Genomic DNA, 24153 nt, shown 5'->3' with positions numbered 1-24153 from the left:
ACTAAAATATTTTTATAAAAAAATCAAATAAGAGTTTCCCATAATGGGTTTAACCCCTTCAAATCCAAGATGACCTTTTATGTTTTTTTTTCCTAATTTAAGTAACTCTGGTACGTGTAAGTTCATGCTTAAAACTCTTTATAGACGCCAAGTATTTTTCAGATTCTACCCACATCAAAATTTATATTCAATATTCATAATTGTCAATTAAAAGATATTTTTCTAAAACAGAAATAGTGTTAAATAATTATTTATTATTTTACTTTGAAATTAATTCTATGTAACAACATGAATTGTGTACGATGTACTCTAACACAACAAAGTGATTATTAAACTCTAACACTATCCATCCCCATGTTAAAAGAGTTTAACTATTTTAATACACGTGTATATAACCTTTTTTTTTATAGTCTCAACCAATTAAAAATAATTTTGAATAACTTTATGTACTATTGATTCATTCTAAAAACATAAAAATTCATTACATTAATCTAATTATATTTAAAGGAAATCAGGAATAATGATAAAAAAATATATGTTCTTGTTTTTTCAATAGAAATTAACATTATCTGAATTACCGGATCCAGAATGTTCGAAGGCCTAAGACCCAAGACTCAATACCAACCGTTTGATCTGTTTAATCCATGATGATCCATCCGTTTATATTTGACACTCTCTCGTTGTCTCAAATTTCTTCTCTTTCTTTCACTGGCGACACGGCCGCCACGAGACAAGAACAAGAACAGCGTCAGGCACCGTTCTGGTGAGTGAGTTCTCACCCTCTTCTCTAATGTCTCCTTCCGAAATTTCTCTTCGTTTTTTCTAATTGTTTTGTTTTATTGCGGGTTTGATCTGCTTGGAGAATCAGGAGGAGGGGTCGGGTTTAATGGAGAAGGATCTCGTGGAACTGTATGACGCCGCGAAGAAGGCAGCTGATGCGGTCCTCTCCGGAGACGCCAAGCATGAGGAGAGCCGATGCATTGATGCCCTCGAACAGCTTAAGAAATTTCCCGTTAATTACAAGATTCTTGTTAACACTCAGGTCATTTTTGCTCGTTTTTTCCTTTTAGGTTTTCTGTCCTTTTTATGTTTTGTGTTCTTGTTGGGGTTTGTTGTTCAATTAGAAAGGGCAGGGATGATTTGGCAATTTGAGGTGCTGTGTTTGTGTGTGTGAAACATGTGCTTGCAATGTTGAGTCATGAGAGGTGGTTCATGTCTTATAACTGTTAGGGTTCCTTTGGAAACCCAATGGAAAACCCAATACATCTCTATACCGTGTAATGTTTTCTTTTTGGTGTGTTATGTGCATTTAAATAAAATTGAATTGCTTTATCATTTGGGTTTTTTCTTACTCTTGGTTCTGCAAATAGCTTGTCGTTGAAAGAAGGAAGAAACACTATATTTTTTTCTTGAGTGTTTGTGGGTGGGACAGGGTGAAATTTCTGATTACTCATTATATAGAAGGTTAATTGAGAAGATTAGAGTAATATTTTGTGCATTAGAGGAATTGGGTCTTACAGTTTTAAGGTGTGAACTGTAGTGTAGGCATGTTTAAGTGTTAAGATTAAGTTTTCATAATGTCGGGGTTATAAAAATAATGTTCCTTCAACTAACTTCTTCAATAAAGAGTTTTAGTATCGTCCTGAATCTGGGAATGAAGCTGGAGTTATCAAGTGTTGTAAGGTTACTGCTGTTCATATAAAATCTATGAACTGTGAGTTTCCCGAGGTTGTCCTTGTAGTTGGGATCTATTATTTGGTGCTGCTAGCTGTGGAATTTCTGTTAGGATTCGGATCATTTCCGTTTACCCCAAAACATGACACTGTTATTTTATTAGAAAAAAAGACACACAACTTTGGGTGGAATCTGTAGTCCCTGACCTGGTAAAGCCTGACATAAACTCAGGCTTTCACTTAACAGGACGAAGTTTTGCTCTATAACCATTACTAATCAGAGAGGATCCAAATTCATTATTGACTTCTTTATGTGCATAGTACACTAGAGTATGAGGAAGTTTGAAAACATCACTAGTTTTTATCCACTGATATGTTTAGGGGTTACATTTTTTCTGTGCCAGGCAGAATGAATTGTTTAATAGTTTCACACTTTGGATTTTTTTACCTATGACAGAATTGTTATGGGATTCGTAGTGGATTATGGAAAGCAATATTTATTTGTGTGTGAATTCGTTAGAATTGGAAAAGATGTGATTTGACATTGAAATCAAACCCCTCGTGATTGGAACTCATTAAAAGTATAATTTATTTTCTTTTATTATTTTACATTTTATCCTTCAATATAATATCTCTGATTAAGGACAAGACACAACATTATGGTTGATGCCCTGTGACCTTGCATTGGTTAAAAACCTCTCCACTCGCAATTAAGGTTGCACACTTGCATACATTTACCTTCTCCAAACTTCATGAGGTGGGAGCCTTGTGCACTGCCTGCTCTTTATATCATATATATCATTACATTTCTTAATCAAAAGTTTTGAAAATTGTGGGATTTCCCAACTTTTAACATTCCGAGCACAAGTTTTGATTTTCAAATTAAATCAAATCATACTTATTTTATATCCCAATCAATCTGTAAATGAAATATATTCATTCATTTTGTCTTCCTCACTCCCTTTACTTCTATGTTCAAGGATTTTTTCGACTCCTCCTTCTTGTACTGTTACCTTTTCTCTTTGACAAATTTCATTATATGTCAATTAACATAATTTTACTACTAGGATGGATTTGCAGATGTGCAGTATTTTGTTTGCATGTAACAATTGGGTCTTGCACGATAAACACTAGTTTAGTGAATTGACACTACAAAACTCCCTTTCTATGTGTCTTCTGTGCTCTGTGGGCTAATGCTCTAGAAGATGGACCTCAATTTGAACTTGCTTCTTGTTATAATTTCATTATGGTGGATATATGTGCATCCTTGCTTAGTAAATATGTACTTTCTTAATAATCAGAGCATAATGCTACAATATTGGAAAGCTCTATTGTAATTTTTAATTTTTAAATTCAAGTTTTTTATATATCCAAAGTTGACAGTGGAGGATCCATCGGTTCAGAGGTAAAAATGGGGATAAGAAGTTAGAGCTCCAAAATAAATATAAAATCAGATAGTGCAGAAACCTAAGTATTTTTTATTAATAAAAAATAATATTCTAGAATATTTGTACTGTATAAAAACGTTGGAATGTTTATGGATATTATTATGTTGCTGGCTTCTGTGTTTGTGAACGTTGTATTCTTATCATGTGATGGGATGGGGATGACATCACCTCACGATTCAGTTTGGTATCCCTGCCTTAAATTGGGGAGAAAAACATTAGGAATAGGTTTAGCATATATTTTTCATTTATAGTGAATTCCTCCCCCAAAAAAGTATGTGAAGACGAAACTGATCTCAAATCTTTATTGATTTCAAACTTATATTTTTTTTAATGTAATTTTTCAGGTGGGGAAACATCTTAAAGTTCTCACAAAGCACCCAAGGCAGACAATTCGGGCTTTTGCTGTTGACCTAATTGAGATATGGAAAGGAATAATTATCAAGGAAACAAGCAAAAATAAAAACGGGGGTATTGATAGTAAGGTTGAATCAGCTAACGGGGAGAGATCTAAATCTGGGAAAATGCAGAAGAGTCCTTCAGTGAAGATTGAAAAAGGTGAAACTGTTAAGGCTGAGAGACATGATAGGAATGGAACATCAAAGTCAGGCGCAGAAAGTATGAAAAAGGTACAAAATGATGTCAAGAATGAGAAAACTGATCGTGCTGCAAGTGTCAAGGTGGAAAAGTCAGCCAAGGAGGTAAAGCCAGTTTCTGGAGCAAAGAAAATATCGTCCAGTTCTGCAACTCCCCCAAAGCTGACAACTATGATCAAATCTAATGATGCAACGCGAGACAAAATAAGGGAACTTCTCCATGAGGCTTTGGCCAAGGTCTCTGGAGAGGCTGATGAAGATCTTGTAGCGATAGTCAATGATACTGATCCTATTCGAGTTGCTGTGACAGTGGAGTCTGTATTATTTGAAAAATGGGGTCCTTCCAATGGAGCGCAGAAGGTCAAGTACAGGTCCTTAATGTTTAACCTTAAGGATTCAAATAACCCTGATTTTCGGAGAAAAGTTCTGCTTGGTGTTGTTGAGCCTGAGCAACTGATCAACATGAGCTCAGCAGAAATGGCTAGTGAGCAAAGGAAGCAGGAAAATCAGAAAATCACTGAGAAAGCTTTGTTTGAATGTGAGCGTGGAGGTCAACCAAAAGCTACAACCGATCAATTTAAGTGCGGGCGATGCGGTCAAAGAAAGTGCACCTATTACCAAATGCAGACTCGCAGTGCTGATGAACCTATGACAACCTATGTCACCTGTTGTGTCTGCAATAACCGTTGGAAGTTCTGTTAGTGCAGTTGTGACTGGTTAGTCACACTAGAGGTGTTGCCATCTGTTACCAATTTAGGGTATGAAGGTGCGAGTGTCATTGTGGTTCCGAATAGCAGTCGTGCCAGAATTTTCTATCAGACTGTTACATGTAGAAAATTTTTAGGCAGAAAAATGTACTCTTTTTTCTTTTTCGGTTTTAAGTTTCCGCATTACTGTAGTTTGCTGTAACTTTAGAAGTTCATCTCTTAAAATATTACTTCATTGTTTTTCTCAGCTTCTGCTCATTAGTAACTATAGAACTTAACTTAATGCCATCCAACCTTGATGATTTGAAAATGAAAAGGTAGGTCTGATTCAGAAACAGAAGTGCGTTGTATATTGTAGGGTCTTCGTTTTCCTGGTACAGCTATCCCAGATATTGTCTTAAGCTGCATTATATTTTTGGAGGTAGATTAATACAGAGGGGAAGGGAGATTCGTGCAAGAGAAACCCACATCACATGCCTCTCATGTCAGAGGAGCACAAGTAAGTGAAATTATGTTGTTTGCTTGGTTAAGTTTGAAATGATATTTAATTATTTATACGAGTCAAATCTAAACTATTCAAAACTTTTTAATAGTTCATTTATATCTATAAACTAATTTGTAAAATAAGAAATAGAAATTCATTTTGTGGATACGATAATGTCCGAGTATTTAAATATAATATTTATAATATTAATATTTACAAGTAAAATATCCAATGAGAATAATGAAAATATTCCTTTTAGATATTATTATGAAAATGTGTAAAATGGAGTTTATTGGATAGCTAGTTGATTTGAAGTTTTTTTATTAGTTAATAAGTAATGATTTCTTATTTACTAAAAGATAAATTAAATGATTTATTATTAAATATATGAAGAGAGTTTTGGTTACTCGTCTCCTTTCCCTTTCTATTTATTCAATATAAACTCTAATAAGCATTTTAATTTTTCGATTAAGAAAAATATATTGCAAAAATAAATAAAAATCTCTTAAAAATTTATGTGTATAATCAATAGATTACTTAAAATAAATATTGAGAATAAAATAAATGATATATTTAATCATAAAAATTTTGTAAATATGTTTTTTTTTTCAATCAATAAGAAATATAGATTATATTAAATGAAATTTTAGGTTAAGATTTCAAAATTTCTAATTGCGGCTGCAGTAACGTAAAAGTGACTACAGTAACCAGAGTGAGGAAGAGCAGAGAAACTCAAAGAAACAACTTTAAACCAAAATGTAATAACTCTTTGGTGTTACAAAGAGTTCTAAGCTATGGTGTTACAGTTGGATGAAATGAATGAAAATGCAGAAGAAGAGTAGCAAAGCAACCTCGAAAGACAATAAAAGTGCAGTGATATTTTTTATGTGTACACGGTAATGTAATACAAAACGACCATTAATGAAGATACAATTGGTGATTATTCTCTTGATAGCATTATTTATTTGAACTACATAAAGTGAAATAAAAGAAGTCACAGGGTTTTGTCGTTGAGTTCCTTAAGAGCTTGGAAGATTTTAGAGCTTGCATGAAATATGTGAGCCCTACGGTTATAATCCATAGGGTCTTTTCCTTCATCTTCACCCATAATAGCTTCCTTCTCCAAACACTCCAACATGTCCACCACCCCTTTACCTTCTCTGCATTTGTGCCTATACCTTCCCATTCCACTCTCTCCACCTTCTTCTCTCCTCATCTCAGCTTCAAACTCTTGCTCCAACTCTCTCACCAAACTCCAACTTCCACATCCCACCACAAAGCTCCCACTACTCTTTATTTCCTGTACTGAATATAAAATATGGTTTGGCCAAAACCTAGTGCTCACACTGAACCCCCAATTCCTCTCCTTCAAAGTGAAAGGATTTTGATGACATGAAACGACGTGGCTGTTGTTGATGTTTCTCAAAGTAAGAGAGGGTTGGTAGACGTTGTGTGCAATGGCAAGGCAGCAAGAAACCTTCATTTTTTTGGCTATGACTTTTGGAGGAGCAAGACTAGCTTCGTTTTCTATTTCTATCCAAGCTTCTGTCTGGAAAATACGTGAAGGACACAAAAACCGAATACACTACCGTGGACGTTATAGATTGACTAGTATAGATACCCAAATCATGGTTTATATAAGGTTATTTGCTAGTGTAATAACATTTTATAATAAATTTTAAATAATTATATTAAGAAGTGATTTTTTTAATTTAACCTTATGAATTATCAATTCATAATCCATGAAATTATATACTATGAAATTTATTTATATATGTTAGATATTAAGAAAATAAACATAAAAACCTATATAAAAGTATTTTATATTTATTATTTACATAAGATTTCTTTTTGACAATGCCAAGAACAAAAAACATCCACTTCATAACTTTTTATAATAATATAATAATATTTTAAATTAAAAAATAAATTAAATATAATTAAAATATTAATTTATTAGAATGTTAGATGATTTTTTTAAAATAAACAGTGTCAATGGATAAATATAATTAAAATATTAATTTATTAAGATGATGAATATTTTTTAGTATAGAGAGTGTATAGCACCTTTATTACTTTTCAGATATTTATTTTAACAAGGCGTGGAAGATAATTCGTACTTGACTAAATTGAATTACATATACAATCAATTAAATTGTTTTAAAAAGAAAACTAAACTAAATTATTATTTTAATTTTAAAAAAAAAAATTACCGAGAACCGCTTACACTAAAATAAACCATAATTTCTTATATTAAAAATGTACTTAGAATAAAACATTTATTATTAATAGTTTAAATAATTCAAATAGTTAAAAATATTTAAAAGCTATAATATATATGATTTAAATAAATATATTAAGATGGTTCTACAACAGCTTGACGAAGAAGATGCATGTTTGAAAAATTCAATGTGTGTGTGTTTTGTGTCTTCATCTGCTAAAATCGTCTAAACGTGTTTTTGTAGCCACGACTTTAATGAAAGAAGATAGAGTTTGCTCCTTGCAAGCCACAACCATTGAAATTGTGCCAACAATTTGAAAAATCCATCCATCAGAAGCTTTTTTCCTTTTTACTTTTGTTTTTAACAAATTTATCTATAACTTTTTTATTCTTGGTATTTAGATTTTTTTTTCTACAGTAACACTAATTATGAGTAATTTAACAATGACATGTTATTAGGAATAGTTATATTATATTATAAAATCAATTTGTTTTTGCTTCAAGACGTTATATTTGAGATGGACATATAATTTAGAGTTATAGTGAAATTAAGGTTTAATTCTCTTGTGAAATTAACTTGAACATTTCATTTTCTTACACTTGTTAAGCACACACTCCAACCAGAACATATCCATGATGAAGGGGCAACTGATAATGCAATAATAATTATTTCTCTCTCAACTATTAAGACTATTGACAAGTTTGATGATTGGAAATTCCAGTAGAAAGTGTTTGTGAGCAAAAAAATTGTTGCAGGAGATAATGCATTGCTCAGTATTTAGTTCATATATATTTTAATTTTCTATTTCAGAACAAATGTTAATCATAATCATGAATTATTTATTTATACTTGATATCCAATAATAAGTGTAATTACTTATAGGAACTGCAATTAACTTACACCTAATTATTATGGATATGTTAAGAAATTAATCTTATTAGTTGTTGATTGGTTTATATAGTTGAATACTGAATTGAAAGCTGGATATTTTTTTTGTTACTTTACTTTATTACTGAAAGTTCCAAATTTTGTAAATAAATATTCACTAATACTAAGTTATTTCTTATATTTTTTATTTAAATTATTTTATTAATTTAAGTATAAAAAGTTTTCTGAATCTTTCTATGACCTTCTAGAACAAATTAGTATTAATTTGAAAGAAATTTAAAATAGAGAACTTCAACCTTTTACGTTTCTAAAGTTTTCAGTTGAATTGCCATCAAGCTTATTAAGTAAAAAATGTTTAAAAAAAAAATAGTTCAAGCAAAATGGAGCTACCAAGATAATCATAATCTACTAAGATTGGTTGATGACATGTAAGGTATATCTTGTGTTTAGTGTGAAAAGTTATACTAAATCATATTAAATGAGATATCAGGTTCAGTAGTAGTCTTGGTCACAAAGACTAAGGTGTGAGGTGGTGACGAACCCAAGTCCTTCCAGTGCTCAGGAAAAGAATTAACCACTGGACCAGACAAATTCTTTGATCATATTATCATTTTTATTATACTTATTATTATTAACATAATTTATACATATTAATATAATTATTATTATTAATAATAAATCAAATTATATTCATATTATTAATATTATTTATATTGTTAATGAAACAATATCCATAATATAATAAAATATTTATATAATGATAAAATAGGGAAAAAATTAAGAGCGGTTAAAGAGGAGAATCCCTTTTATATATAGGTATAGAATTATTAATATTTATTAATATTATTCATATTATTAATATTTATGAATATTATTCATATTATTAGTGACAACAATATCCATAATATAATCAAATATTTATATAAGGATAAAATAGGGAAAAAATTAAGAGCGGTTAAAGAGGAGAATCCCCTTTATATATAGGTATAGATATAGATATTTTTAATTAAATATGTTTAAAATAATTAAATAATTATATTTTTTTATCACAATAAATCAAATGTAATATTAAATTTTATTAATATTATTATTAATATTAATATTATTAGTATTAATATTCAGTATTATATTCATATTATTAGTATTATATTCATATTATTAGTATTATTATTAATATTATTAGTATTAATATTCATATTATTAATACTAGCGGGAACACAGACACTCACGGTGTATCCGTATTTTTTATTTTTATATAATTATATTTAATAGTAAAATTGAATAAACAATATTATTATTCACACATTACATTTATATTATTAGTAAAAGTGAAAAAAAAATACAAAACAATTATTAGTGTATAGTAATGCTCTTATACCTAACCAAAAGTTTGGTCTTCTCACATTCCCCAACATAATTACAAAATAATAATCTTAAAATATGTAGGAACACACAATTCTCAAATTATTATTCATACATTACACTTATATTTATTAAAATTTTTGAAGTGTTTGGAAAAGACTTTAGAGTTTGAAAATTTAAAAATTTAAAATTTAAAATTTTTGAAAATATAAAATTTTAAATTTAATTTTAAAAAAATAAGAAATGACACAATGTACATAATAATAAAATAAATATTGATATAAAGATAAAATAGGAAAAAAATTGAGGGAAGTTAAAGAGTCCCCTTTATATATAGGTATAGATATATTAAAAAAAATTCTCTGTAAATATTTTTAAGTATATGTATTTTTTTTATAATTTAATCTTATGTCAATATTTTATTTTATTTTATTTTTTGGTTTTTTTTTTAGTTAATAGAGTAGTTATTAGTTTTTTAAGATTTTAATAAAATATCTATAAAAAATAATTGATAGAGTAGTTACATAAATTTTTTTTTGAATTAAAATAAATTAATTGATAGGGTAGTTACAGAACAATTTTTTTGAATTTAAACAAAATAATTTAAACAAAAAAGTTAATAAGTAATTATGAAACATTTTTTAAAATTTAAATAAAATAATTAAGAGTAGTTGATAGAGGAGTTGAGAGATAAAAAAATTTAAATTTTAAATTTTAAATTTTTAAATTTTAATATAAATTGTGAATTTTAAATTTTAGTATAGATGGAAAAAAAATAGCGTAAATGAAAAATATCTTTTTGAAAATATTTTTCAAAATGTGAAAATAAATATATAAAATATGATAATATTTAAAAAAAAAATTATCTAGATGACAAAAAAATTAAAATATCTTTCTTTCAAAGGCTTGAATAAAATTAGAATTAAAAGCATAATTAGATAAAAGAAAATCAACAGAAACAGAAAAAATGGAAAGAGAGAAACGAAAACTAACATTTTATATTCACATCAGACAAATAACAATGGAGTTTTTTTAGTGTTCAGTATATTCTTCTCTCGAAACTTCTTAATGCGCTTTCCCTTTTCTTCCTAATCCCTCCTTTCTCATATACTAACCCCTCTCACTTCCACATACACAGTTTTATCGGGTACGTTTTTTTCTCTTTCAATTTTTTATTCAATGAACAAAACCCTACAATTCTTATTTGTTTGTTTTTCTTTAATAGTTCTATTTGTTTGTGTTTTGTGTGAGCACAATAAAAAATAAAATTAAAATCAGACATTGCATTTTCATATTCTACTTTATAATTGAAAAACAACACTTATTGAATGGTTTCGTCGTTTTGGAACGACGAAAGTACAACTTCTGGTGGTAATTTGAATATGAAAATAGAAAGTAAGTTTGATGGGATAAAAGGGAAGATGAATGGAAGAAAAAAATAATGTAATTGTACAATGCTCCTCAACAAACCTCACTTTGTAATGTTTAATTTTGAATTTAAAGTAGTTTTATCTGTTAGTATCTCTTTGAGATATAAAATTTAAATTTTTCACAAAATGAAAAATAAAATAAGATGAAAAACAACACTTACTGATTGGTTTCGTGGTTCTGGTTCGAAGTGGTTCTGGAACGGAAGTGGTTCGAAGTGGTTCTGGAACATAAGTGCGATTTCTTCTAGAAAGTTTGATGGGATAAAAGTGAAGATGATCGGGAGAAAAAGATGAGAGAAAGTTTGATGGGATAAAAGTGAAGATGATTTGGAGAAAAATATGATAGAAAGTTTGATGGGATAAAAGTGAGAATGAAGAGGAGAAAAAAAAATGATAGAAAGTTTGATGGGATAAAAGTGAAGATGATCGGAAGAAAAAGATGAGAGAAAGTTTGATGAGATAAAAGTGAAGATGATTTGGAGAAAAATATGATAGAAAGTTTGATGGGATAAAAGTGAGAATGAAGAGGAGAAAAAAATGATAGAAAGTTTGATGGGATAAAAGTGAAGATGATCGAGAGAAAAAGATGAGAGAAAGTTTGATGGGATAAAAGTGAAGATGATTTGAAAAAAAATATGATAGAAAGTTTGATGGGATAAAAGTGAAGATGAAGAGGAGAAAAATATGATAGAAAGTTTGATGGGATAAAAGTGAAGATGATTTGGAGAAAAATATGATAGAAAGTTTGATGGCATAAAAGTGAGAATGAAGAGGAGAAAAAAATGATAGAACTTTTGATGGGATAAAAGTGAAGATGAACTGGAGAAAAAGATGTAATTGTACAATGCTCCTGAACAAACCTCACTTTACAAATATTTAGTTTTAAATTTAAACTCTTTGAGATATAAAATTTAAACTCTTCACAAAATAACAAATAAAATAAGATATAAAGATAAAGATAAAATTTAAATAAAATAAGATGGTAGTTAAGAGGGGAATCCCTTTATATATAGGTATAGATTATATTCATATTATTAATATTATATTCATATTATTAATATTAATATTGTTAATAATAATAAGTATAATAAAAATCATAATCATACTAAACCATTTGTTCGGTGTAGTGGTTAAATGTAAGCCTTCCCGCTCCATGGCACCAAAAGTTACATACGGATTATATCCGTATGTAATGTAATGTTGATTTAGGGTTTAGGGTTTTTCTTGTAGTGAGATACCATATAACATAGATAGATAGCATAATCATTTAAAATAAATTATAAATTTATATTTATAATATAAATATACGAATAATAATATTGTTTATTTAAATTTTAATATTGAACATAAATGTACATAAATATATTTTAATGATAAAAATAAAAATATGCCCGCTAATATTAATAAAAAATTATTCTACTTTACATAGTTTTTTTATCATTTTATTAAGTGTTTTTTTAAACTAAATTAAAATAATCACATGTGTAAAGAAAACTATGTCAAAATACTTATAAATATTATTGATACTAGCGGACAGTGTATCCGATTTTTTATGTATTCATTTATATTATATTTATATTTAATATTAAAATTAAAATAAGAAAAATATTATTTTTCACACATTTATATTAACAATATAAATTTATAATACATTATGAATAAAAAAATAACATTATAAAATTATTATACCTTGATGTCAATTGGCTTAACCAATGCGAATGATTGATCATCCTTATAATTTAAATTACTTATATAGGAGATCTCCTCTTAACTACCATTTAAAATTTAAAATTTTGAATTTTAATTTTAATGTTTTAATATTTAATTTTTAATTTTTAATATTTAAGTTTTAATATTTAATTTCGTATACGTTTTATGTACTAATAAATTTAAAATTTAAAATATTAAATTTTAAATTTTAAATTATCTATATATAGAGGATCTACTTTTTAACTACCATTTTAAATTTAAAATAGTGAATTTTGAATTTTAAATTTTAAATATTAAATTTTAAATATTAAATTTTAAATATTAAATTTTAAATTACCTATATATAGGGGATCTCCTCTTAACTACCATTTTAAATTTAAAATAGATGATCAGGAGAAAAATATGATAAAAGTGGAGATGATCGAGAGAAAAAGAGGATAGAAAGTTTGATGGGATAAAAGTGAAGATGATCGAGAAAAAAAGAGGATAGAAAGTTTGATGGGATAAAAGTGAAGATGAACTGGAGAAAAAGATTTTTAATGAAAAGGAAAAAAAGATGATAGAAAGTTTGATGGGATAAAAGTGGAAGATGAACCGGAAAAAAAGATGCAATTGTAGAATGTTTAAACTCTGAGATATAAAATTTAAACTCTTCATAAAATGACAAATAAAATAATAAGATAGAAAGATAGAGATAAAATTAAAATAAAATAAGATGGTAGTTAAGAGGAGAATCCCCTTTATATATAGGTATATATTTATTTTTAATTGGATATTTTATCTTCTAATAAATGAGAAATAATATTTTTATTATTTAATAAATAAATATTTGAATAGTTTAAAAAAAATAATGATTACATAAGTTTTTTAATCTATTTTTATAAAATTATGTACTTATTCTAAATTATATTATTTTTTATTTAATTATTTTTAAAAATAATAAAACTATAAAAATTATAAAACTATATAGTTTTAGATTAATAAATTATAAATATAGCTGCATCAGCATATATGTTTGGTTAGTATTGATAAAAGAGTTGATAGGGGTTGTTTCTAAAAGTTGTCAAAATAAAATATTGTATCATTTTCCTCCTAACTTTAAGCCAGAAAAATATATAAATAAAGATCTATTTTGAAAGGAGTAATTTTGATTCCAATTCGCATTGGCACGGAAGAAAACCTAACTTAGCTATAACATTCACTTTCTCATACCTTGCCACCTCTGTTCACTACTTCCGTCATCGCCGTTGCCGTCAAGTTATACATTCACCATCAGTCTTTGCCCTCTGGCTCTTGCCAGGTTCATTAAGGTTCTACCACTACAAGAAAAACTCAAATTATATACAAATTATTACATACGGATAAAAATCTGTATGTAAAGTAGACATTACATACGAATATTTACATACGGATAAAATGTCATATGTAAATAAACATTACATACGGATTTTTTCGTATGTAAGCAAAAGGTCGTTATATACGAATAAAGTTCGTATGTAATTTTGGTGTCAAGAAGCGGAAAACATTACATACGGACCTAATCTGTATGTAAGTTATTTATAATTTTAATTAAAAATAAGACTGTTATATACAATTTTTTTTTGTATGTAACTGATTTTAAAATTAAATAAAAATAATAAAAATTATTACATAGGGATATTTCCGTATGTAAATTGTTAATTTTTTTTAAATTATTGTATGTAACTATTTTTTTTTTTAAATTATTAGATATGGATTGGTTCCGTATGTAACTTATTAATTTTTTTTAAATTATTACATACAGATGTAAGTTATTCATTGTTTTTTTTATAAAAAAAAATAATTTATAAACTTATATTATTTTGAGAAATATATTATTTTCTTTAAAAATAAAATTGTGAAAAATGTAACATGCGAATTTATTAACAAACACTCCAAAACCAAATTTAATATATCTTTTTATATATATTACATAATCAATCCGACCAATTTATTAAAATCATTGCAATATATATTTAATAATTATAATTATAATTAATATATTATTTATTTCTCAATCTAATTTTATTTTAAATACTCTTTTATTATTATGTTTCAATAAAATAAAGTTTAGAAATGACTAAATCCAGAAATGTACTTAAAAAATATACATCTTACATTATTAGTTATTACAAACAAGATATTACAATAAATTTAGTTTATAAAAATACGAATATAATTAAATTAAAATAATTATTTACTTCTAATGTGATAAATATTATTTATTTGCATATAATATTTATTTACTTCTAAAATAATTATTTTGTAAATTATATTATTTTCTTTTAAAAATTAAAATTGTGAAAAATGTAACATACGAATTTTTTAACAAAGCACTCCATAACTAAATTTAATATATCATTTCATATATTACATAATCAATGAGACCAATTTATTAAAATAATTCCAATATTTATTTAATAATTATAATTAATATATTATTTATTTTTCAATCTAATTTTATTTTAATTACTCTTTTATTATTATCTTTCAATAAAATAAAGTTTAGAAGGTGACTAAACAAGAAATATACTTAAAAAATATACATCTTACATTAATTAGTTATTAAAAAAAATATTACAATAAATTTAATTTATAAAATATGAATATATAATTAAATTAAAATAATTATTTACTTCTAATATGATAAATATTATTTATTTACATAAGATATTTATTTACTTCTAAAATAATTATTTACTTCTAATATAATACCATATATCAACAAATAAAGAAAATAAATATTATAAAAATATAATTAAAAATTAAATAAAAAAGAAAATGTTACGTACGGATGGTGAAGTGAACCCTAAATCACAAACACCCGACAGCAGCACCACCAAGGTCACCTTCGAGCTGCTAGCCGCCACCACCGCAGCAACCATCTCCACCGCGCAACCGCCATCACCGTAGCAACCGCCACCACCGTCGTCCTGGTTCGGAGAAGAAGCACGAACGCAGTCACCGCCACCATCACCACCGCGCGACATTCTGCATCCAATGGTCACCACCACGTGACTTTCTCGGGTCAGTCGCCACCACCGCCGCAGTCATTCAGGTTGATGGTTTGTTTTTTGTTATTAAGCTGAAATGTGCTGGGCTTTCATTTGTGTCTGCATTTGTGTTTCATCAAGGTTATACTCAAATTCTTATATTATATCTGTTCTTTTATCTATAGAGATCTTTATTTATTCAACGATGCACTTTTGAAAAATGTCTTGTTGTATGTTAGGATTGCAATTGGGTGATGTCGATATTACTTTTCCTCCCTGGTAACAAATTCTTCCTTGTGTGGTTTAGAATTTTAGAATGTACGCTGGAATTTATAGCCTTGGTCTTTCAAATATGGCGTTTTGTTGTATCTTTTAATCAGAATTAACAAGCCTGCTGAGGAAGCAGTAGTATTCTCTATAACTCTTAATTATAAGCTTCCTTCTCTAGAAAATGCTGTCTAGTATTTCCTTATGGAACCAGTTTATCAGTTTCTAGAATATTTATTTATTGATTGCCTTTGACATTTTATTGGCACATGTTATGCTCCTAATTACAAGTTTCAAACTCTTCGTAGACAGAACCAGTTAATTTAACTGGGTTTTGAACTATTTAGGTAAACTTTCTTTTGAATTGGTTATGTAGGAAATGAACTAATAATACTATATTGCTTTTCGGACAATTAAACTAGTTTGTTTTGCAAAACATGAAAGGTGTAGTTTTATAAAGTGTATTTTGTGCTTGGTTTTAGTGCTGAAGCAAATCATGTTTGGACCTACTTACAAATTCTCTTGTTCAAAGTGGGTTAACTTTTATTCCAGTTGGCAAGCTTTGTTCAAAGCTGCTGGGATGGTTAATGTGTGAAGGCTCGGGTGTAGAATGATTATGAATTATGAATTTATGGTATTACTGGGGTTTGGGATTTTTAGTTTTTCCCCTTTTGATGGTTGAAACACTGTTCTGCATTGCTGTCTTTTGAAACATAACGTTATTGGTGTTTCTGAAGATGTATGACAGAATGGAATATATAATATTGAATTATGTAATGTTGTCTTTTGAGTTAGTCTGTTAAACCGCCATTTGTGATATGCAGAGTTTAGTGAGAAACCTTGACAAGTAGGAAATCAGGGTTTTAGGTGGCCATGAGAGGAGGAAGGAAGAATTTGAAGAGGGCAACTGAGGAAAAACATGTTACCCTTCAAGAAGGGCAAAACATCATGAAGGTGGTGTCTTTACGAGGCTCTAATATCATTGAGGTACTGCTTTACTAGTCCTAAATCTTCCAAATTTTCTTTCTTATTTATGCTGAGGAAAATGATAAAATAACTGTGGTGAAACTTGCAAACTTCTCAATTAGTCAAGGAATATTGTTTGAATGTTTGCATCTGTGAAAATAAGGGGTAAATACATATTCACAAGGAAAATAAGTTGCAGTTCTACCCTGGTAATGGTAACAAAACAATTGGTACTTCTATAAAAGTAAATAGTTAATGGTGTTGCAGGGATTGCCTGGATACTTTTATCATTTCTGCAAGAAAGAAAATAGAACAAAATAGTACATGGAGAGAAAAATATACAGATTGTATTAAAAGCATGGAAAAAGGGGAAAGAAAGCAATATGTCATCTTAAAATCAGTCTATTCTATTCAATGTAAACAACCCTTTATAATATGTGTGTACTACTTATGTGTATAGATTCTTGTTTATATTTCGATTTGGACGTGTGAAGGTGATGGATGCATGTGGCAACAAATCACTGGCTCTATTTCCTGCTAAATTTCAGAAAAGCGTGTGGATTAAACGAGGTATGTCCTATTTAAAAAGCAATTCAGTACTACGCCATGTTACTTTGTATTCCTAGTTTTTAAAAACAAAATCAATTGCTTTATTATAATAGTATTACTTTTCCTGTCCATGATAGGAAGTGGTTGTGCTATAATTGCTATTTTCTATCTGGACATTAGTGAAAGTTTATTCATGGACCACTGGATAGTTATAGTTTGTCCTCTTTTCAACTGTACTTAACAAGCTGTTTTTATTTAAACCTTTACTGCTTCATTGTTCAAGAATTCAGAAAATTCTTAGCTAACAATGAATTTGTCGATATGGGGTGTAGAACTATTTATTATGAAGCCATGTCAACTTCACCAACCTGTTTTGTTAAACAATCCATCGTTATCAAACTTGAACATATTTGTAGTGTGTACTGCTAGAAACGTTGTTTTTGAGTTACTTGCATGTTCTGTTTGGTGTTGGCTAATGCACCATGTGTGTTCTTTTAGATTTTATGTTACTCCAACCCGTCGGCCAAAGAGTTTACATTTAACCCTTCTTTCTCGTGTTGCAGGGAGCTTTGTTGTTGTTGATGAAACTGGAAAGGAAAAGGCTCTTGAATCGGGTAGCAAGGTTGCATGCCTTGTTTCTCAAGTTCTTTTCTACGAACAAGTTCGAGAACTACAGAAAACTCCAGAATGGTGTGCTACTGTTTCCAGTTTTAATTTTTGTATTTACTTGCTTTGGGTTCCTTTGTTGATTAATCATATATTTACTTTCTATATCAAATTTTGGATTTTATATGGTAGAATCTAACGGTACTCACACTCAAGGCATTATACTCACTCTTTCAATCATTTGCCAACCTATAGGCCTCAAAGTTTTAAAACTGCAATGGTAGATGAATCAAAGGAAACTTCTGCCTCCAAGCAAGAGAATGAGCTGGAGGACAGTGATGATGATGATGGACTACCTCCATTGGAAGCCAATACAAACAGACTGAGACCTTTCGAGTTGCAAGCTGATGGAGATTCAGAGTCTTGTTCAGATACAGATGATTGAATCATATAGTTAGGCTCCCATATCTTATGAATTATTACATTCAAGCTAAACCGGCAATTTATGTGAAATAATGTTCTTGTCCTATTTTTATGTGCTGATTCTATTGAAGATATGCTTTTCAGCTTCCTCAACCAAAAGAAAAAGTTGAATTTGCACCAGCAAGTAAAACTAAAAGACAAAAATACCGGAAATCAATTTGTATGGAATGTAGTTTTGTCCATTTAAAGATAATGGCCAATGGCCAGATTTAACTATTAGGGTTAATATACAGAAGAGTGAAATGGCAAGGATCAATGATTTTAAAATTGGACTAATGAAGACATGAATTCAGGATTTAATAGTTGAACTGGGATCAAATGGGTGTTAATAAAATTATTTTAGTAATGAAAAAATCAAAATATTTTAAAAATATATATAACATTGTAATTTTATCATGTAATTTCTTAACATTTGAAATCTATCTAAAAGTTTAAATAAAACATATTCGTTAGTTAAATTAAAATTTCTAATACATGCATCAATATTTATTAATAATAATAAATTTCTATGTAGTATAAAAAGAAAATAAATAATTAGGTTTTTTTTTTTTTCAAGGAAATGGATTTGAAGATAACCTTATTTCAGAGTTACACTTCAACAAGAGAAATATGAATGGCTTGTATATGGCAGCTCTTATCAAATAAAACTTGTACAAATTTAGAAACTAACAGAAGAAAATAAAATACTGCGATAGGATGACAATTTTGTTTTTGTGCCAATTTGTATATTATTTAAATTTAACTCTTTCTAAAGTGAGATGAACATACTTTAAATGATAAATTACATTTATAACTGTTGATTAAACTAAAGAAAAATATCTATACCTTTTCTTTCAAAATGTGTTTTTTATATATAGGATGTAGAAATATATATTCTAAAACATAATTGAAAAAAAGAATAAGCTATTTAATGTGCCTAATGCTAATTTAATACTCCAAAACTTTTGCGCACCATTATACAATTTCAGAGAGGAAGTGTTAAATAAAATGAATGACCTGATAGAGAAAAAAAAAAAAATATGCCTCCAGTAAAAAAATTGCATAAAGTTGTGACAGTAACTCTTATCTTTCAAGAAGAATTTAAAATACAGATACCAAACACTTTTTACAACAAAATCATTAGATTACAATAATTATAAACAGAGTACATGTTGCAGAAATTGTATACAAAAATTGAATAATGGAGCTAAATTGCTTCTGATACACCTTTGGCCAGTTCAAAATAAAAAACAAATCAAGAAAAAGAAAACCACTTCAAGTCTTCATGTGGATGCCTTGTTACATTTGAATTTCTGACAGAACTCCCCCATTCTCGATCCTTCCAGCTTCAACAAACATTTTAGTTCTCTTTAATCATTTTCTCAACTGTGAGCTCCTTAGTCACCTTCAACAGAAGTCCGAGGCCCTCTTATATACTTGACTTGGTGAAGAATATCCCATCAGTAGATGAAGTGATGAACTTTTTGGTGGTGGCTTTGCCCGCATTTCTGATGCCAATTTCCTAGATCCAGACATATTGGTGGGAAAGATAGCTGATTCATCTGTCTCCTCCGAACTCTTCCTTGCACTAGAATATCTTGGAGCAATGTTCTCCTTCTCAGTTGATGGCTCAAATATACCACGAGAGACTCTTGAATTATCATATTCACTACCATGCAAGTGATGAGAATGTGCCAAAGAAATAGGCTCTCCTTCTGAGGAGTAGCTTTTAGAGATAGAAAGACCATAATCATCATAATATGAAATGGCCCCTGCAGGTGAATAACGGTAATACTTTGCATGAGATGCTGAAGGTAGACTGCTGCTACTAATCACCTGGCTTTGGTCATTAAGGTCGCTTGATGGATGGCCAGTAGCATTATTTGGTGAAAACAAATCTATATGGCTTCCATGAAGTGAAAACTTGAGCACTTCTGAACATTCACCACATTTCAGCTGATGACATGCCCTTTTGAATAAGAGAAAATCTGCAGGTAGCTGCAACAGGTTTAAGCATTTATGACAAGTGACAAAAGGAGCTCCACCTGCCACTGGCCTGTGATGTCTCTTAGCAACCAAGTTCCTTTTCTCCCTTAAATATCTACTTAACTCAGGAACCCTACGCCTCTGATCATCAGATTTTGTTTCACGTCCGTACATTGGTGGAAGTTTAGAATCTGTGAACCATTGTGGACTTGAAGGATAGGAGTGATGAGAAAAAGAGCAACAATCTCGGCCTGCACAGGACCTATGTATCCTTTCATGCTGGAAACGAACATGTGGTGAGATATCTGCTGAAAAGTGCCTCTCTTGGGAACGACAATGGTAGCAAGAATGATCAACATGGAGTGCACTGCTTGTTGCCTCAGCTGAATAGGGTAGTGAGGATTGATTATGCCTTTGGTGCCAGTTGACTCCATGACTACATCTTCCATTACACAAAGGGTAATCCAAACCGTGAGAAAACCTTCTCGCCTCATCAAAGTCACGGGTATGATATGCAGGAATACGATTTCCCTTGTAAGAGACACCCTTGGACAGTCTTCCATTTATTTCCCCACTCGAGTAGGAAGTCCTGTTCAGTTGATCCTGCAACTTATGAATCATGCTCAACAGTTTCATCTTCTCTGGGTCAGTTTCCTCAAAGGATTCATGCGAAAGAAAGCTCGAGCTGCGGTGGATCTCACCATGCATATGGTCTGATGAGCTTCCCCTTTCATAGTAAGAACGAGAACCACCTCGATGAAAAGGAATTTTGGGAGGAAACTCGTCTCTCTGTCTGCTCTTCCAGTGTCGATGACCATTTCTTGTAGTCTCCTCCACCGCTTTGCTTTGATTCCCCCAACCATCTTTCTTGGCATGATGCTTCGCATTGGTCAAATGTGATTGACGTTGTGTTCCAACGCCTCCATAGAACAAGTTATTAACAAGACCTTTACCCTTTCTGGTCCTTCCCTCAGAAACATCATTACCAATGGTGTGAGTGTAGTCAAACGGACCTGAATGTTTGATAGGGGACCGCTCATCCATTGCATCATAAGAAGAAAGGCTGCCATTATAATAAGCATGAGAGCTTCTAGCAGTTGGGGACTTGGACAGTTTTCCAACAAGAATATCACTAAGCTCTGAACTGTGATCAATTAATTCTGTCGTATGCACAGACCTTACACGGTCAAAACCACGGTGAACATCTTTTTGAGCTTGCTTCTGTTGTTTATGAGAGGATACAAGATTAGCAGGTGGCCCTTCAAGTTTATCAGGCGTAACGTGTAAAATGTTATCCTCCTCTGTACTTGACCTTATAGTAGTAGAAGCACTTTCTGTTGTGTCCACTTCAGGTTTTGCACCATCTATGGCTGATGGATTGTTGTTGAAATCTTCTCCATCGGGTGCATGTTCTGCTCCCTCAAACAATTTTCCATCATTTAACTCTTCTGCTCTATTGCTTTCAGTGATTTTCAGTTCAAGGTTTTCACCAACTGGACTTGATTTATAATTATTGGCATCTTCTTCCTCCAATGCAGAACTAAACTCCTCTTCTGCTTCGTCTGATGACAAGTTTCCACCATTTAACTCTTCTGCTTCTTCTGAATCAACACTTTCAGTAATTTCCACTTCAGGGAGAGCAGCTACTACAACTGATTTGTTTTTGTTGGCATTTTCTCTGTCTGTCTCAGAAATGAACTCTTCCACTCCTTCTAAGTCAACTTCGGTATTCTTCTTTTCAGATGTTACCCTTATCAGAGTTGAAGCTGATCTATCGTTATAGCCATCTTCATCCTGTGCACAAACCAACTCCTCTCTCAATTCTTCTAACAACTTTCCTTCATTTACCTCCTCAATCTCAGACTGAGTGGTCTTATTTGAAGTTGAACAACCTTTGCTGGACATTCTGTGCCTTCTGTGTGACAAATTATAGATATCTGACTCAGTTTCTTGTCCTTCATCTGATAAAATAAACGGAACAAGTTGACCCCTTCCACTATTTCCATCCACAACACATTCTGCAGAGGAAGTTGATTTTTCCTTCAAACTACATTCCCGAGAAGGAACCAGATGCTTTCTAGTAGCTGCAATAGTTTCTTGTGTACTGGATTCTAAGTTCACAGTCACACTTGTTCGTTTCTTAGCTGTATGGAGAGAAATAAAAAGATTTAAGTAATTCAGATCTACAAGATGTAGAGTGTGTTGAATAGAATTAGCACCCCATTTAAAAACATAAATTTATTGGTAAAATTTAGATGCACAAGTGGATCATAGAGTTAACATTAATAAGACCACGTATAAGCTATAAAAAGTTTGAAATGCAAAGAATAGAATTTCACCTTCAAGAATAGTACCACATTCACCACACTTGTACAAATCACATCCTGTAGGCTCTTCAAGAAGTAACCGACATTTAGGGCATCTAACTACCCGAACAGACATCTGGCTCAAATATGTAAATGATTACAGTCCAAAGGTTCGGTCCAGGCCACAAAATTCACAGAGATGTAGATGTCAAAGATCAAATTTCCAACACTTTCTGCACACAAATAACAAATAAATAAACTTTAGCTTGGATCGATGTAATACAGTTTCTGGGTTGGTTATGGAAAAGGAGAAATGGTATGAGATTCAAATAAATGAAAATTGAAAGATGCAGCAAACAGTATAACTTTATAATAAAAACTTTTCCCCAACATTACAAATTTGGGACAAACGTGATCTTCACGGTTAACTGAATTTGTCACTTATACCAACTATAACATACATTAACACAGATTTTCCATAGAAGAAAATGCCCTTTGAAATGAACATGTTCTAAAATCCGAAAATCATGGCAAAACAGGTTGAACGTGCTTCACGGGTTAAATCCAAAATACGGCAGTTCCGTATTCCGTAGGCAACAAAACTGAAGATCTCATAGTCATAGCTTCTTAATTTTCTCCTACTTTAAAACCTTTATTGAATAAACAGAAAACAAGTATGGTGCTAGAAATAGACAGAAGACAAACAAACACATAACGAAGTTCAATCTTCACAGACAAACAGTAAAACACATCCAATCAAATATTTTAATTTCTAAACAACCTCAAAACATATTCTGAGTTTATTGTAAGATAAAGAAATAAGAGCAACCAGCATTGCAGGCAATGAAAAACTATAAAAAAACACTACAAATTATTGAAAATTTTACATTCAGATATACAGAGTCCTCTAGATGAAAGAGCTAGACAACAATAACATTTGTAAACGTGTGCCACATGAAAAATAATGTAATGAAAAAACCGTTGAAAGAGGAACATGCCTAGTTAGCTATGGCAGGTTAGATGGGAGAGGTGGCTGCAGGTGAAAAACCAAAAATTGGAGCGAACAGATGAACATGAGAAAGTGGAAAGAGAATAAAGGGCAAAAGGGTTGTAGAGGGTAACGAAGATTGTTGAAGAGGATGCAGAGAGAATAATGAGAGGAAATAGGAGAGGAAGTTGTAGGGAAAGTGGTGAAGAATTGAAGGGATTTTTTTGGTGCAAAGTTTAGACCAAAAGAAGGATTTGAAAGAGAAGGGGTAGTGAGTTCTTGGTGTGTGGAAAATGCAACAAATAGTCTTTGATTTGGGGTCTAGAAGAGTTTGTAGTCAACTCTGACCAAATCCCACAAACACTTCACTTTCTTTTTTTTCGTTTTTGTTGGGTTTGAATTTTGGTGTTCTTTTCTGTTTCATTGTGGCCGTGTTTTGTGTGGTCACTCAATCCGACAACCTCGGTTACACGTCGGATTACGCGCCACGATTTA

At 30.2% G+C, this 24153-nt stretch overlaps 4 protein-coding genes across 10 annotated transcripts; 2 read left to right on the top strand and 2 right to left on the bottom strand.

Moving 5' to 3' along the window:
• The first annotated feature begins 646 nt into the window (after positions 1–646).
• TFIIS (transcript elongation factor IIS) lies at positions 647–4668 on the top strand. Of its 3 annotated transcripts, none has more exons than XM_068623999.2 (3): positions 647–763; positions 869–1042; positions 3466–4668. In XM_068623999.2, exons 2-3 carry the CDS (start codon positions 887–889, stop codon positions 4414–4416), a joined length of 1107 nt encoding a protein of 368 aa, XP_068480100.2. In that variant the 5' UTR covers positions 647–763; positions 869–886; the 3' UTR covers positions 4417–4668. The 3 variants fall into 3 exon arrangements, with proteins under 3 accessions (XP_068480100.2, XP_068480101.2, XP_068480102.2); XM_068624000.2 differs by having other exon boundaries at positions 863–1042; XM_068624001.2 differs by having other exon boundaries at positions 696–767.
• Positions 4669–5633: 965 nt separating this feature from the next.
• Positions 5634–6508, bottom strand: LOC150025154 (uncharacterized). Its single transcript, XM_090295468.1, has one exon. It carries the CDS (start codon positions 6386–6388, stop codon positions 5900–5902), a length of 489 nt encoding a protein of 162 aa, XP_090151594.1. The 5' UTR covers positions 6389–6508; the 3' UTR covers positions 5634–5899.
• Positions 6509–15313: 8805 nt separating this feature from the next.
• LOC137820908 (Nucleic acid-binding, OB-fold-like protein) lies at positions 15314–18469 on the top strand. 5 transcript variants are annotated; one of them, XM_068625237.2, is made up of 6 exons: positions 15331–15593; positions 15768–15807; positions 16620–16782; positions 17256–17331; positions 17874–18000; positions 18172–18469. In XM_068625237.2, exons 3-6 carry the CDS (start codon positions 16669–16671, stop codon positions 18359–18361), a joined length of 507 nt encoding a protein of 168 aa, XP_068481338.1. In that variant the 5' UTR covers positions 15331–15593; positions 15768–15807; positions 16620–16668; the 3' UTR covers positions 18362–18469. The 5 variants fall into 5 exon arrangements, with proteins under 5 accessions (XP_068481337.1, XP_068481338.1, XP_068481339.1 ...); XM_068625238.2 differs by having other exon boundaries at positions 15331–15669; XM_090295761.1 differs by having other exon boundaries at positions 15342–15593; positions 17222–17331.
• A 1168-nt stretch (positions 18470–19637) lies between these two features.
• On the bottom strand, positions 19638–22933 carry LOC137821871 (uncharacterized). The gene is given in 3 exon segments (XM_068626663.2): positions 19638–19811; positions 19813–22508; positions 22704–22933. Coding segments are annotated over 3 exon segments (2835 nt in total). The 5' UTR covers positions 22807–22933; the 3' UTR covers positions 19638–19775.
• Positions 22934–24153: the final 1220 nt, after the last annotated feature.

Source organism: Phaseolus vulgaris, chromosome 9 (genome assembly GCF_051622355.1).
Source record: "Phaseolus vulgaris cultivar YP4 chromosome 9, ASM5162235v1, whole genome shotgun sequence".
Taxonomy (NCBI): Eukaryota; Viridiplantae; Streptophyta; class Magnoliopsida; order Fabales; family Fabaceae; genus Phaseolus; species Phaseolus vulgaris.
The sequence above is the reverse complement of the archived record's forward strand: the minus strand, read 5'-3'. Positions and strand labels throughout refer to the sequence as shown.

What these genes read in the sequence shown, in the direction of transcription:
- TFIIS (XM_068623999.2), top strand. Translation starts at nt 887, where the DNA reads ATGGAGAAGGATCTCGTGGAACTGTATGACGCCGCGAAGAAGGCAGCT. An exon ending in AGATTCTTGTTAACACTCAG is followed by an intron (nt 1,043 to 3,465) that starts GTCATTTTTGCT and finishes GTAATTTTTCAG; the next exon opens with GTGGGGAAACATCTTAAAGT.
- LOC150025154 (XM_090295468.1), bottom strand. Translation starts at nt 6,388, where the DNA reads ATGAAGGTTTCTTGCTGCCTTGCCATTGCACACAACGTCTACCAACCC.
- LOC137820908 (XM_068625236.2), top strand. Translation starts at nt 16,669, where the DNA reads ATGAGAGGAGGAAGGAAGAATTTGAAGAGGGCAACTGAGGAAAAACAT. An exon ending in GAGGCTCTAATATCATTGAG is followed by an intron (nt 16,783 to 17,255) that starts GTACTGCTTTAC and finishes GGACGTGTGAAG; the next exon opens with GTGATGGATGCATGTGGCAA. An exon ending in CTACAGAAAACTCCAGAATG is followed by an intron (nt 18,001 to 18,171) that starts GTGTGCTACTGT and finishes GCCAACCTATAG; the next exon opens with GCCTCAAAGTTTTAAAACTG.